The 16,234-nt window shown below is 40.3% G+C and overlaps 1 protein-coding gene across 10 annotated transcripts in view; it reads right to left on the reverse strand.

Moving 5' to 3' along the window:
- LOC139967045 (speckle targeted PIP5K1A-regulated poly(A) polymerase-like) overlaps positions 1-16,234 on the reverse strand; it is an 83,516-nt gene that overhangs the window by 47,839 nt on the left and 19,443 nt on the right. For 7 of the 10 annotated variants that reach the window (XM_071970690.1, XM_071970691.1, XM_071970695.1 and 4 more), the window contains exons 2-5: positions 15,980-16,147; positions 11,431-11,621; positions 10,010-10,243; positions 1,277-1,525 (exon numbers count right to left, since the gene is read on the reverse strand). In XM_071970690.1, coding sequence (XP_071826791.1) covers positions 1,277-1,525; positions 10,010-10,243; positions 11,431-11,621; positions 15,980-16,147 — 842 coding nt within the window. Of the gene's footprint in view, positions 1-1,276; positions 1,526-10,009; positions 10,244-11,430; positions 11,622-12,520; positions 14,853-15,979; positions 16,148-16,234 lie in introns of those variants that run through there. The other 3 variants (XM_071970696.1, XM_071970692.1, XM_071970697.1) reach the window with 3 other exon arrangements.

Here is a 16,234-nt window from a genome sequence, read left to right on the forward strand (position 1 = left end):
AAGAGGGTAATTGTGCTAACTTGATCCTGATGAATGCTTACAACCTTTTCCGTAAACAGCATATTGAACTGGAAAAGCGCCCACTTAAACCCTTAAAAAAGCCCACGTAAATATATTAAGGGGGGCGTTTTGACTTTTCATTTTCCAAAATAGCCCCCCAAAGCCAAATCTTAATTCCTACCCTGCATTGCAAGTGGTGCACTATTTGAGCCAAATTTAGCTTGTAAAAATAAAGCGTAATATGCAACGAACTAATTTATTATAATTTAGCAATCATTGTTTAAATAAAGCTGAGGGTTTCATGCCTCAATTTAAAATCAGACATTAGATTGGCCAATGTTTAGTACACAGGAGCGTAGCCAGTATGTATAGTAGCACTGTAGGCCCGGGCATACACTTTTTTTGGCCAAGTTATCTTTTTTTTTAAAACACCCATAATTCAAATCCATAAGCTTGCTGGACGAGTTTTAGAGTCTAGACAGGAAAAACTATTGAAATGAACCTAGCAAGAATATGGCTAAATTAGATGACCTATTCTTCTGTCATCTAGGCTGTCATTTCTATCACGTGCCGTTTCAATCAACACTCTTCCCTTCGAAAAAGAGTAGGATCCGATCTTGTCAGTTTTTTAACATCTAGTTAAGAACCTGTTTACACAGATGATATTTCAGTTGAGAAACATTCCACAGTCAAATAAGCCTGTCGTTGATTAACAGACTTTATAGAGCTGCAGCACTTTGTTGCCTGTTGTGACTGGCTTACTCTGTACATTTACCTTGCTAATTTTAAATACATTATGTAGTATTGAATTACGTACTATTTTAACTTGTTTGTTTTTGGGGTTTCAAAGGTGATATTGAATGAGGTGTCTCAAGTTACCAAGAGGCCAGGGAACCAGAATGAACACTCGGGAAGGGCCGTTTCTGGCCATCTGGGGGGTTTGTAAGACCAAAAATTTTCTTGTACGCTCCGCTCCAACCAATGGTGGCGCTCTGCTCGGATAGTCGTGCCTACAACTTTGAAAAAACCTGACTACGACCCTAATACTAATACAGTCGGCAAAATGTAACACTAAGAAAAGTCACCAAACACATTGACCGATTGTGTTTTTGGTTCAATAAAATCATTTGCCCCGAATTTAACCCCTCCCCTTAAACCCCTCCCCCAGGTTGGTGGTGAGTCAAATATTCAGATATTAGCCATTTAGATTAAATGGGAATTTCTTAGAGGAAACACTGGTACTGCCTATAATCTACAATACTATCATGATACTTACATCATGCTGTTTCAAGGAAGCAAATGGATACATCCAGGTTCCTTCACTCCAATTCAAGCTGAGAAAAATGTCAAGATCGGAACCATTCCCACCACAGCCATTGACTGAGGACCCATACGGAAATACCCTGCAATTGGCAAAAAACTCTGAGAACACTTCCTGAAGAAGGTGGCAAATCAAATAGCGGATCTGGAGGCTTGATGGTGACAAACTGATGTTTTCAGAGAGAGCAAACAGTTGCTCCTCAATCTGTAGTATGAGAGAGACAAGATTATTAGCACTTGAGAATTAATTCTGTAAAGGCATATGCCATTGGCAGAGAATGAAAACCTTATATTGAAAGAAAAACAATATTCCACAACATGTCATCGCCATATCTTTTGCTTATTCAAGATAAGGTTGCTTGAGTATAAACTTTTGGGACTGGCTAAAACCACCTCTCACTCCAGGAAGTAAAATCATGGTTTGAGGTCTGCGAAAGTAATCTGGGCATTTTGCAGACTTTTACTTAAGGCTATTTCAATCTTCCTCTCGAAGCCTACTAAATTTGAAATGTACGTTTAAGCCGTTAATTTTCTCTGTAGCCAGAATCTCATCAAAATGCACCTCTTTCGTAGAAATATTATTGTCACGAACGACTTTATTCATTGTACGTGTATTCAGTATATGCTGGTCAGGGTGATAAGTAGGTCACTCGTCGTGATTGACAACTTGTGCGTTTTTTCTGGAAGCGTCGAGAAATGATGGCGCTATTCGGTATTAACGAGTGCAAATTTCCAGAACAAACGGGAAGTAATTTTTAGCAGGTGACCGGATATCGTCGACCAATGAACGTTGAACTATCAGTCGTATCTTCGAGACATGGATGATTCTCGATGTTTTTCCGTCAGGATTCCTGGAAAAGAACTTTCGGGAGATTAAACCCGGCTATATAAGAAGAGATATTTTCGGTGATGAGGAGTTTAGTTCAGAGTTTTCCGATCTATTGTAAAAAGAAATTCATCTGAGATAAAAGATTAATCGAGGGGACGGACGGAGGAACCGGTGGACTGTTTGTTTATAAGATTGGTGCGTCGTTTAACCGAGACAGGCGTGACTTCGGCAGAGTTTTTCGGAGTTCACCCAGGAGGAAGCCATCCTTGGGATACAAACGTTGAGTCGAATTGGACCAGCGGGGAACGGTTTTGCTCCTGACCAAGTCACGGGATACCAGCCTACGAGGGAGAATCCCGACATCGTTGTTGGTGACGCAAGGAGGTCAGAACAGCTACGAAAGGAACCGAGAGCCGGCACGCGCCGCGTAAGATAAGTTAAGTAATCTTTTAAAAATTTAACGGCCGTATAATATTGTAAAATCTGTCTGTAATATTCTAAATTTCTAGTACCAATAATCCTTGTACAAATCAGTAGAGATCATATCATTGTAAATACATCGTTTTGTTAACTTTCAGAAACATCTCAGTAGTCTTTTGGTCCTTTGAGTTTACTTCCCTGAATCTATCTAAAATTTTATTTTTATCGGCTTTGAAGGCCAAAGGAAAAACCCGGGGTCGCAACAGAGGGGGCGCTAGAGGGTGCCATTTTGTATTATCCCACGGAAGTTGTGACAATTAATGGGGGCTTATCCGGGAATTGTTTAAAAGAGAGAAACAAAACGGGGAATTGATAAAAAAATAGAAACAAAACGGGAAAAGTGTAAAACACAGAAAGGAGTATATCCCGAAGTGACTTACAAAACTGAGAAGTTTCTGAAACCATATATATTTGATATATTGTTATTGGTACATGTGTTTGCCTGACTGAATGATGGATATTAGAGAATTAACTGAGTTGGGGGCTAAAATGGGTCTTACGGGTGGCGAACTCTTAAACTTCGTCAAAGAACAGCAGCAGATCGCTCGTGACGAAAGGCAACAAGAAAGGGCTGAGGCAGAAAAAGAAAGGGTTGAGGCGGAAAAGCAAAGGGATGAGGCGGAAAAGCAAAGGGCTGAGGCGGAAAAGCAAAGGGCTGAGACGGAAAAACAAAGAATGTTTGAATTGGCTAAACTTGAAAAGCAAGCTGAGTTGCAGCAAAATAGCAATGGCAATGCCGATTTGAATTCCTCCCGTAGCTCCACTTCAAGCCGCGAGCCAAACAGAATTCCCACGCCTAAAATGCCTCACTTTGATGAGAAGGAAGACCTCGACGCATACTTGCTGCGCTTCGAGGGATTCGCAACAGCGCAAGAGTGGCCAGAGGAACAATGGGCATTAAATTTGAGTCTGTGTCTAAAGGGAGAAAGTCTCCGTGTTTACTCTAGGCTGCCACTCGATGACTCACAAGATTATCAAAAGCTAAAGAAAGCCCTGTTGAAACGATTTCAATTCACAGAGGAAGGCTTCCGTCAGAAATTCAGACGAGAAAGGCCCAAAAAGGGAGAAACATCAATTCAATACATGGAAAGGTTGGAAAATTATATGGCCAGATGGTTGGAAATGGGCGGAATTAACAAAACGTTCGAGGAATTTTCAGATCTCATGTTGCGGGAGCAGTTCCTAAATGTATGCAGCAAGGAATTGGCATTATTCCTGAGAGAACATGATTGCAAGACTTCTAAAGCGCTGTCAGAGCTGGCTGACAAATACTTAGAAGCGCATCACAGGGATCTTGAAAAATGTGTGAAATCCTTCCAACCAAATCAGGGAAATGGGAAAAAACCTGACGGTAACCTTAAGTCAGGAATACAAAACCAAAATTATTGACGCTGGTGAAAAAAGAAACACGCGTCCATAAAATGCTTTGTTTGCGGGAAATTGGGGCATAAGGCAAACGATTGCAGCCAGAGGTTTAAAGCGCAATCGGCGGTTGCGACTGAAAATGCCAAACCCGACAAGATAGGATCGAGCGATGGGTCGCAAAAAGATCATCGTAGCGGACAAACCGCGAATCTGTGTTTGATGAAACAAATCAAGGAAAGTGACAGCTATTCAATTAATTTAGCGTGTGGTCACGAGATCCCAATAGTCAGTGCGGCGTGTGAGGAGCCTACCGACATTACTGAGAAAATTTTGTCAGATGTTAAGGAGCGCATGCCGGTGGTTGAGGGTTATCTTAAAGGGAGGAAGGTGTCAGTGTTACGCGATAGCGGGTGTTCTGGTGTCATCGTTAGGAGAAATTTGATCTCCAATGATCAGTTGACCGGTGTAGATCAACTGTGTGTACTGATTGACGGTACAGTGAGGAAGATTCCAGAAGCTATCGTGGCGGTGGACACGCCCTTTTTCACAGGATCCCTCAAGGCTCTCTGTATGAAGAGGCCAGTGTATGACTTAATAATTGGGAATGTTCCTGGTGTTCGAGGTCCTGAGAATCCCGACCCAGATTGGAGTGTAAAAGAAGTTCCAAGTGAGCAGTGTGAACCTCACAATGTGGAAGAAACAGCTAGTGTTGAAATAGGAACCAGTGTTGAGTCACGTGATGAACCGGAAGTCGCTGCGGATCAAAGGATTCCAAGTGATGAAGTAGGCGATGACTCAGATATTGGAGGTGCCGTAGAGACACGTGCACAAAAGCAAAAACGAAATGAAAATCTGAAACCCCTAAAAACGGCTAATGTTCCTATGGATGACGTAACACCTGAGCAATTGAGACAAGCTCAGAAGGAGGATTCAACCCTCAAAAATTGCTTCAAGCATGTTGGGAATCCCAGACCACTGAAAGGTAAAGAGGGGATCTCCGAATTCATTTTAAGGAATGATATTCTATATCGCAAAGTTTCGGGGAATGACAAGCCTAGTGACCTATTGGTTGTACCCGAAAAGTTCAGAAATCAAGTGATGAAACTGGCTCATGACAGTATTATGGCGGGTCACCTAGGGATAGCCAAGACAACTGACAAGGTTCAGTCTCAATTCTACTGGCCAGGTGTAGGATCCGACGTAATGCGTTATTGCAAGTCATGCGATATTTGCCAGAGAACGTGATAAGGGAAGGGTCACCAAGGTCACATGCCCTTGATTGACACACCATTCAAGAGGGTGGCGGTAGACATTGTCGGACCGATCAGTCCTACTTCCAAGCATGGGAATCGGTATATCCTAACACTTGTCGATTATGCAACAAGGTTTCCCGAGGCAGTTCCATTGCGTAACATAGATACTGAGAGAGTGGCAGAAGCTTTGGTGGACATATTTTCAAGAGTGGGAGTCCCATCTGAGTTCCTGACTGACAGGGGGTCACAGTTTACCTCAGATGTGATGAAGGAGGTGAGTCGATTACTGTCACTGCGACAACTCACCACTACCCCCTACCACCCGATCTGCAACGGTCTAGTTGAGAAATTCAATGGTACCTTGAAGAGGATGCTAAAGCGCATGTGTGAGGAGAGACCGTCAGACTGGGACCGCTATATAGGACCACTACTATTCGCGTATAGGGAGGCTCCGCAAGCCAGCACAGGTTTCGCACCGTTCGAGTTACTCTATGGTAGGACAGTGAGAGGTCCTATGGCCATTTTGAAAGAGATGTGGACATCGGAAGTGGACAACCCTGAAACTAGGTCAACATATCAGTATGTCCTAGATTTGAGAGAACGGCTAGAGGAGACTTGCGCTCTGGCTAGATCAGAGTTACAGGAATCGTCAGAGAGGTACAAGAAGTACTATAACCGGAAGGCTAAAAGTCGCAAGTTCAAACCAGGTGATTTGGTGTTGATACTCTTGCCTACTGATCAAAACAAGCTGTTGATGCAGTGGAAGGGGCCATTCACCGTATTGAGTGAAATTGGCGAAGCGAGCTATTCAATCGATGTCAATGGGAAGTCGAAAAGTTTTCATGCAAACCTGCTGAAAGAGTACATAAGTAGGGACAAGTCAAATGTGGTTGGGACTACAGTCATTTCAATGTCTGAGGATGAGGAGCAGGAAAGTTGTTTCGAACTGCCTGCGCTGCAGACTAATCAGAGTGAATCGGCATCGGATGTTGTCGTAAATGACGAATTAGGTGTAGGCCAATCACACGAGGTTAAACGAGTGTTATCCAAGTTCACTGATGTCCTGACTGATGTACCTGGCAAAACTGATGTTCTTAAATGTGACATCAAGTTAACTACTGATAAGCCAATCAAAGCAAAGCCTTACCCAGTACCACTCTCGATGCGAGATTCGTTACAAGAGGAAGTTAGGAAAATGATTGACATGGGAGTGATTGAACCTTCAAACTCACCTTATAGTTCACCTGTGGTGTTGGTACCTAAACCTGATGGCACGAAGAGATTCTGCGTGGATTATAGGAAGCTCAATAAAGTAACCACGTATGAAGCTGAACCTATGCAAACCATGACAGAGATATTCTCGGAATTGTCGAATGACAAGTACTTCAGTCGAATCGATCTAACGAAGGGATATTGGCAGGTTGAAATGACACAGTCAGCGAAAGAGAAGACTGCCTTTGTGACACCAGATGGGTTATGGCAATTTAAAACGATGCCCTTTGGATTGGTTGGGGCACCGGCAGTTTTCACTAGGTTGATGAGAACCATTTTGAGGGATGTGCCAAATGTTGTCAATTATCTGGATGATATTTTGATTCATACCGAGACATGGGATGAGCATGTAGAGTGTTTGGAGTTGTTGTTTCAGACGTTGAGAGAGAGCGGATTGACAGCTCGTCCGAGTAAGTGTGAAATAGGGTTCACTAAATTAGAGTTCTTGGGCCACACAGTTGGAAACGGGAAGTTGGGCCCGAAGCAGAGTACCCTTGATAAAATCAAAAACGCTCCAAAACCCGAGACGAAAACCCAAGTCAGGTCGTTTCTTGGTCTCACGGGGTATTACAGAGACTACATACCAAACTACTCTGCACTAGTTGCCCCACTGTCGGACCTGACGAGGAAGGGTTCACCCAATAGAGTGATTTGGGGAAGCGCCCAGGACAAGGCGTTCAATGATCTGAAGCAAGCGCTTATTAATCCACCCCTTCTCAGGCTTCCTGATGTAAATAAGCAATTTGTTCTGAGGACCGATGCATCCGATGTAGGGATAGGTGCAGTCCTACTACAGGAACATGAAGGAGAATTATTTCCTGTAGCGTATGCTAGTAGAAAGTTATTGGAGAGGGAAAGAAATTATTCAGTGATTGAGAGAGAATGCCTAGGATTAGTTTGGGCAGTACAGAAATTCCATGTATATCTGTACGGAAGTGAGTTCGTCTTACAGACTGATCACGAACCACTCACTTATTTAAATAGAGCGAAGTTGCTGAACTCAAGAATTATGAGATGGGCATTAGTACTACAAGAGTATAGATTCAGACTAGAATCAATCAAAGGAAAGTACAATGTTGGTGCAGATTATATGAGCCGAATGTAAGCGGGTTATTCATTCATTTAATCAGATGTAGATGTGTTGATTGTAACACTATTGATTGTTGTTATGCTATCATACATTTATGATTGACATAGTTTTGTCGGATTATAGAATTGTTTATAGTTTATAGAATTTGACATTTATGGAATTGTTAGTTTGAGTATTTTGAGATGGTTATCAATATTCATTAGTTATGTTTAATTTAAAGTTGCATACACGTCCATTTATAGATGAAATATTTAAAATATTTATCTTAAAGGGGGAGTAATTGTCACGAACGACTTTATTCATTGTACGTGTATTCAGTATATGCTGGTCAGGGTGATAAGTAGGTCACTCGTCGTGATTGACAACTTGTGCGTTTTTTCTGGAAGCGTCGAGAAATGATGGCGCTAATCGGTATTAACGAGTGCAGATTTCCAGAACAAACGGGAAGTAATTTTTAGCAGGTGACCGGATATCGTCGACCAATGAACGTTGAACTATCAGTCGTATCTTCGAGACATGGATGATTCTCGATGTTTTTCCGTCAGGATTCCTGGAAAAGAACTTTCGGGAGATTAAACCCGGCTATATAAGAAGAGATATTTTCGGTGATGAGGAGTTTAGTTCAGAGTTTTCCGATCTATTGTAAAAAGAAATTCATCTGAGATAAAAGATTAATCGAGGGGACGGACGGAGGAACCGGTGGACTGTTTGTTTATAAGATTGGTGCGTCGTTTAACCGGGACAGGCGTGACTTCGGCAGAGTTTTTCGGAGTTCACCCAGGAGGAAGCCATCCTTGGGATACAAACGTTGAGTCGAATTGGACCAGCGGGGAACGGTTTTGCTCCTGACCAAGTCACGGGATACCAGCCTACGAGGGAGAATCCCGACATCGCTGTTGGTGACGCAAGGAGGTCAGAACAGCTACGAAAGGAACCGAGAGCCGGCACGCGCCGCGTAAGATAAGTTAAGTAATCTTTTAAAAATTTAACAGCCGTATAATATTGTAAAATCTGTCTGTAATATTCCAAATTTCTAGTACCAATAATCCTTGTACAAATCAGTAGAGATCATATCATTGTAAATATATCGTTTTGTTAACTTTCAGAAACATCTCAGTAGTCTTTTGGTCCTTTGAGTTTACTTCCCTGAATCTATCTAAAATTTTATTTTTATCGGCTTTGAAGGCCAAAGGAAAAACCCGGGGTCGCAACAGAGGGGGTGGCTAGAGGGTGCCATTTTGTATTATCCCACGGAAGTTGTGACAATTATGCTCCTCCATTGATAGAAGAAGAACTATGATTTTTCCATCTCAATTGCCGCGATGACATCACTCACTCTGCTATTACCAGATGCATTTACAAACTATCACCACTTGTGATACAAAATGCTATTAGGATTGTGGTTCTGGCCTTACAAAGAGATGCAGAAAAGTGTCAGCAAGTTTACACCTAGCACAAACTTGGCAACCAGGAAGATCCTTTTTCTTAATACAAACATTTCAATATAAGCATCTACAACATTCAGACAGTCCAGTCAAGGCTTGTTAAATAATTTATGTTTCACAGGTCAACTTTTTTACTCAGAATACATTATAGATCCAGATGTTGCTCATTCCTGAAAACTTATTTGACCAAACAAAACAAAATGAAAAGGAAAGAAGCAAAGAAAACAAAACAACACCTGCTAAATAAAGTGCGATAAAAACAACAAAACATTCACACCTACACAAAAGAATGAAACAATAGCATTGCCATTCATGACAGAATCCGTAAAAAAACAATGGTATTCAAACTTTTTTGATTGTTGAAACCAATTCTTCATGCTTTCATCATCGTGTCAACCACCCCCCCTCCAGTGGGGGAGGGGGATGTTAATGCAACAATTAAACTGGACACAACTTTGAATACTCTGATGATTGTTCAAATTAAGTTATACACTGTCTCATTCTCTCTAAGCCACAGCATCTGTGTTTTTTTTAGTGCTTTCTGTTTATTTTCTATTTAATATTGCCATCACCAATTTACCTTCACTGTAATACATGTATAGACAGATATATAACTGGGGAAAGTATTTATAAGCATTTTGCTTCTTTTTTCTCCATTTCCATTTAATCTTGATTTATCTATGTATATACCCATTCAACGAATGTTGTCTCTATAATGTATTGTGCTTTCTGTGAGCTTAAAAATGTTACGTTCAACATTCTTGTATTAATTCATGATGGAAATAAATGATGTCAATGTCAAATAACCGGCCTGTATAATACAGTGACACCCTATTACATTATAAGCTAAACACATTACTATAAACTTTAACAACAAAATCTCTGTGAAGTTCTATCAGCAGGTTTCGGTAAACTACTTTTTCTATCGACTGTGACAGAGATTTGTCCGTCTTACCGTCTTTTTCTGCACTAGTTCTGCCATTAGCATCTGAGTCTCCAGTCTCAGGTTGTCTTCTTTCTTCTTCTTGCCCTCTAAGGCAGCATTCCTCTGTGTGATGCCGCTGGACACAAACTCTCGGACTTCTCTTGGCCGTACCACTATGTGCAGTCCGTTCATCGTTTGCTTCTCTTCCTCCACGGCCTTGGCTGCTGATTGCTTCTCCACGAATTCGACGATAGCATAGGCAGACTGCGAGAGTGTTGAGAAACGAAAGATGCAGAGGAGAAACTGTGAGGCATACCGTCATCAATTATATTTAAACATACCTCTCACCTCCATTAACTCTGTTAAAATAATGTTTAATAAAATGCACACCAAAAACATCTTGAAACATAAATTGCAATTGCGATTAAGAAGTATCTCTAATGTTCTTGTAAGCTGTTTGTTGGGATCACAAAGATTCCTATATATTTTTTTTTGGGGGGAGGGATTCTTTTGTTTTATGTCTTGTTTTCTGGTATCGAGGTAACTAGTCCTGGCAGACTGTGTATGTTGAGTGATTATGTCCACAGTATAAATATCCAAAATTTTCTCAACACAGAAGAGAAGAAAAGTCCTGCAGACAATTCCATCATATTACCTTATAAATTCAAGAATTAAGTGAATGGAAATTGAGCATAACAAAAAAAGGTTCAAAAGTAAGCACAGATTCAGTCTATCCACCTATTGTAAGACACTTGACTAACATTCAGTGAGTGATGTTATCATAATTATTTTTCCCTCCTTTTGTTGTATATCTTTAATGAAACAGCCTTAACTTGCTATTTAAACTTCCTTTACATGAATTTTCTGTGAGGAAATCATCACTTATTATTGCAGATGACTTGGCGTGCATGGCAAATAATCGTAAATGTTGCAAAACTTAGGCAAATCAGCCATGCTAGTCACTTTTGGTGAATGAATATCCATGTCTCAAACATATTCAAGCAACCCCCATTCACCCCAAATTAATGAGAAACTTAACAACAAGGCATGTGTATTGAAGGATTGCAATCAGAAAGTTTTGGTAAACATAAATGGACAGGGGATAATTTATATAGTATCGCAAAGTGTACAATATGGCACAATGCTATCAAATGCAAAGATGTATAGCAGTTTTACACACAAGGAACAATAGTAAATTTGTAATAAGACAAAATTCAGAGACTTCAATAACTATTACACAATATTTGAACATTAAATTATTCCCTGATTTTTTCCTGAAATATGTTTGAGGAAGAAATATTTTTGTCACATTTTGTCAATGAAAGACGGTATGCCTTTTTCCTTGAAACAACGTGAACTATTTGCTGTCCAAAAATTACAGAACTTTGCAGAGGTGTAGGGACTGCACTTTCTGCTAAAATAACAAGAGCCACCATTATAAATAAAGTTACCTTTTCCTTATCGATGATTATCCTTGATATGGGTCCAAACTTATTGAAATGTCCCATGAGTTCTAACTCTGAATTGGTCCTTCGTAAATTACCAACAAAAATACTTCTTTCTGTTTGCTCCTCTCTGGTAATCTTCAAATTAACAAGTCTGCGATGTTTCTTGCCTTTCATATGATCCGTCACACACTGACCTGAGAAGAAGAAGAAAACTAAACATTTTGTCTAAAAATTCAACACATCTGTGGGCATCCAATCACTAAACACTGACTATGAAATTGAAACGATATTCTGTAAAATGGTTAAGAAGATTTTTGCTTGGCCAAGACTAAAAGCTGGCAACTCTGGATAATATGTCATTTACTTCACCAAGCTTTACATCCTTAATTTGTGGGGGGTGTGGGGGGAAAGAGGGGATGGAGGTGGAAGGAGGTCCCGAAGCAGACAGTCTAAAAGCTTATAACATACATAATGTGACTACATAATCGACCTGATACGGTTGTAAATCGACCTCTGGCTTTACAAGTAGCCTGCATTGCTTCTTAACACCACTAGGCTTTTTGTGTAAACACTGTGTGGAAATATGTTTATGTCTATAGTGAAGTTAATCATACAGCGATCACACAAAGACCCTCATAGAAGAAAAATTATGTGGCAGGCAATGCAGACTATTTGGTAAAAGGAAGTCATTTTATGACCAAGGCAGGTCGATTACATAATCTCAAGAAACTTTTCCATGATACTGCGTGCTATAGTTGGGGTCTATACAGCAGACCTGGCTTTAGTTTAAGATCATGGAGAAATTGAATAAAGCATGCACCAGGATGCTTTCTTCCGACACCTTTATTCCTGCAGTATCTCTCCAAGTGTCCAAACATATTGTGTGACATACTTTGCGAGCCAACTTAACCTAACTATACTAAATACTTGGCAAATGTCACAGTATCAGCTACTGTAGGCTGTTTCGCACAAATGCTACCAACGGTATTATGGAATTAAATCAAGTGCACCAAACCATCCGACTTAATACAAACGGGAAGATAACCATCTCCCAAAGACAGAAGCATTGACATTAGGTTTATTCCTGATATACCTGTTGCCAACCTGTTTCCACATATTTCGCATTCGAAGTGTTTCCCCTTCCTTTTTATGAAAGTGTCGAATTCCATTTTATGGTTGTGTGTTTGGTCGACGTTTTGATTTTATCGCAAATACATGCAGCCGGAGAAGTATGGCGCGCCGTGTGTCTTACACTTAAACGGAAATGTTGCAGTGCCCGGGTGAAGACTCGCGCACAAAGAAACGTCTCATGCCGGTAATCTGACCTAGTTTCGAATGGGGTGTAACAGAAGCGTAAGACACAACCACCGATCCCAGAAAATACACACGCAGCTTGCTACCGTCGGTAATTCGACACTAGTGCACAGTCAATACATGCAGCTATGGTCATTACCCACAACACAGTGTACATGACAGCGATGGACATCTCAGGTCTAGATAAAAGATAACAAGGTATCACTTTTCATTACTGTCTGCATTTTGTAGCAACACGAAAAAATCTTCACTTGCAAGCAACGGAGTTAACTTTTTCAGATGGCGGCATGCGGTTTGGGGCAAGTCTTTAAAGCCTTTTAATCCGAAAATGAGAAGACTATCTTCCAAATGGACCGAAAGTATTACGTTAGTCTGTTTCATTGCTTCCAGTACAAAACGGGCGAGTTTACTTTTTTTCGATGTTATAATCTTTGTTATTAGCCCCGTCTTTATCTTTGCTAACCACCAGTTTACATCGACATTATGCTTACGCGAATTTCAATCTGTAATTATCAAATTTCATTCCGTATATCACCTTAAATCGGTATATACCATTGGTATATGTATATCGGATTAACAGATAGGTAACAAAGCCTGTTAAGTACCGTGTCGATCACTCCAAAATAGACGATAAAGTGTTACAACTTACAAGTGATGTGATGACAGTTTACATTCCCGTTCCCTCCAATTAATTTAAATTTAGTTATTGATAATGAGGATAAAATATTGATTCCGTATATGTGATCTTAAATCAGTTTTATATACCAATTATATTCAATATTCGAATTTTGCTTCTGCCTTAAACTACAGTTTCTATAATTTACTCGTAGTTTTTACATTCCTTAACATCATAAGGTTAATATTTCCTTTTCTTATGCTTTATGTGCTTGTATGCTTCATTTACACATAATGTTCTTATATTTACAGGGGAGTGTTTAAATGAAATGACATTTGAAATAAAATGAACTTTGTAACATAAAGTTCCGATAAGATCAGGCCTCATCCATGACCTCCTCTCATAAGTAAAGAAATGTGTATAGTCTTGAATTCTATATGCAACGGAAAACTCTACAATTTCATCTACCTAATTTACATATTCGGCTGTTTCACTTGCCTAAGTGGCATCTGAATATGTTGCCGATGATTTAATTTGCATATTACACAATAAGTAGCCATATATGCAAGAATGCAAAGTAAAAAGTAAGCTATGAAAATAATATTAAAGGACGCACTTTATATGATCCAAACCCAGAGCCTTCCACCTACTTGGTACGTTATATGAAGCATTACTGGTCTCACAATTGGGAACAGTTTTGTTTCTTGTCTAACCTACTCTGAGCAATCAAAACCTTCTGTAGAGTTTGTGTAAAAGTACAAATTTCTTCCGTTATTTTGTCTTTATGCATCCATGAGAGATTGGGATCACAGGCGGTGGCTTTGGTGCCTTATTGGTCGGGAAGGATGCTACCATCACAAAGCTGGGACTTTTTTCTCTCAAATTTATTGAAGTGTAAATTCAATTGACAACAACCAATGTATCTGCATGTGTACTGCGATAATGTAGGGGTATAGCTCCCTCTGAACAACTTTCTTGCGGCATACCCATTTGCTATGGCAAGCTTGTCTCACACGTAACGGCAAACTCAAGGATTGTGGCAAAACTCATTGATTGTAATCATGGAGCTATATTAACGAAAATAGCTGTGGCAACCTCATAAATGCCCGTGGCAAAAACACAATACCCTCTTGTGGCAAGCACACAACGATGTGGCTTCCATAAGATACCGTAGAAGATGCTATTGGTCAAAGTGTAAAGTGCATCCTGTAATTAACATGCCGATACGGGAATTCCCTATGACGAAATTTAGAGCACACAGTATACACACACTGGATGAGATATTTGATTATCTTGTCATTGTAGCTATACAGAAATACAACATTGATTTGCCTACGTAAAACGTATGGGGTTGAAATAACGAAATCAATGTATGCATTTCATTCGCGAGTCATAACGAACGTAATCTACCGTATTGAGTACAATTCGGGTAGAATTTAGCTCTGATTAACACGCCAGCAAACGATAATACTGACAAAACTTGCGAAGAATCTCGGTAAGTTACCTTTCACTTTGAGGTTGACTTTTAATCTAAATATCGAGTCTATGAAATATTATTTGATAGTTAAAAGCGACAACCTTATTACAACCACCGCCATAGGCGTAGGAGGCGTGGGGGAGGGGGGGGGGCAACAACAATCAAATATTTTTGTGAAAATTCGGAGAATATGCTGAGAATTGTTCGGGCACCTGTTGAAAGAAAAATAAATTGAAATGGGTTTTTCAATGGTTAAACTATATTATTATAATCATTATTAGTGTAAGGACTTACCAAAAAATGACAACCAATATGGTAGGGTAATAACACGGCAAATGATTGTATGTAATTGGCATGTGATGTAATAACCGATGCATGCCTATGTGATATGAACATTAACATGTTGAACGAGCGCATGTTCAACAATTTTGGTTATATTTTGCGGGTATGTCGTTACATATGCTCCTACGCATACGCCACCGCGCCGTACATATTACAGTTTAATGGAAAGATAGACTGGTTCAGGGATTTTGGTAGGCCTATATATATACATGCGAGCCGTGTGACGAAGAAAAGATATGCGCGATCAAGAAGAGAAATTGGCGATCCTGAGTCCTATACTTAGCATTAATGACTCTTGAAAACAATTTGCGAATGTGTACTTTGATGTCGCATTGTACGATTACCCAACCACAAATTGTAGTGACGGGGTTCGTTCTACTTGTCAGCAATAGGGTTGGTCGAGAGTGAGAGACATATGGAGAGAGAGGTAGAGAGGGGGGGGGGGCGGGGAGAAGGGGAAGTTCTTCGTGACGTATACAACAAGCCACAAATAAACGGTTCACTTTCCATCGGTGTTTTTTTTTTGGGGGGGGGGGTCATAATTCTTGGTTAATTAGTTAATTTCTTGGTCTTCTACTTTTCACAGTGAGAGTAAGCTACGACATCACGGAAAGTTTCCATGACGAACATACTAAATAGAAACATCAATTTATATAAAACAAGTCAGATTAATTTTTTTTCCCTTCAAATACAGAGTTAAATTTCCGTCAGCTGGGTTTTCTTTTTCTGGAATTATCTTGCAAGCTTTTGTTTTGTCTTTCCTGGTTGGTCTCTGCTACGTTCATTCTGTTGCTTTTATTCACCGTGGTTTTCTCCTGATAACAAGCAGTGCATAATGGCAGGGATGATGTTTCGTATCGTTTTGATGCCCGTGCCAGTCCCAAACAGTTCGCCTCCACGTGCGATCCTCGTCCCAGTGCCTGTCCCAGTAGGCCTACTGCAAACACCACCACAGAGGCAACCTTGGGATCCTGAAAATAGTCCAGATTGGGACAAGGAGAAAACGGACCACAGTTACAAGAAGGCAATGCCTAGAATCACGAGGTATCTTTAAGATG

This window comes from Apostichopus japonicus, chromosome 4 (assembly GCF_037975245.1).
Source record: "Apostichopus japonicus isolate 1M-3 chromosome 4, ASM3797524v1, whole genome shotgun sequence".
Taxonomy (NCBI): domain Eukaryota; kingdom Metazoa; phylum Echinodermata; class Holothuroidea; order Aspidochirotida; family Stichopodidae; genus Apostichopus; species Apostichopus japonicus.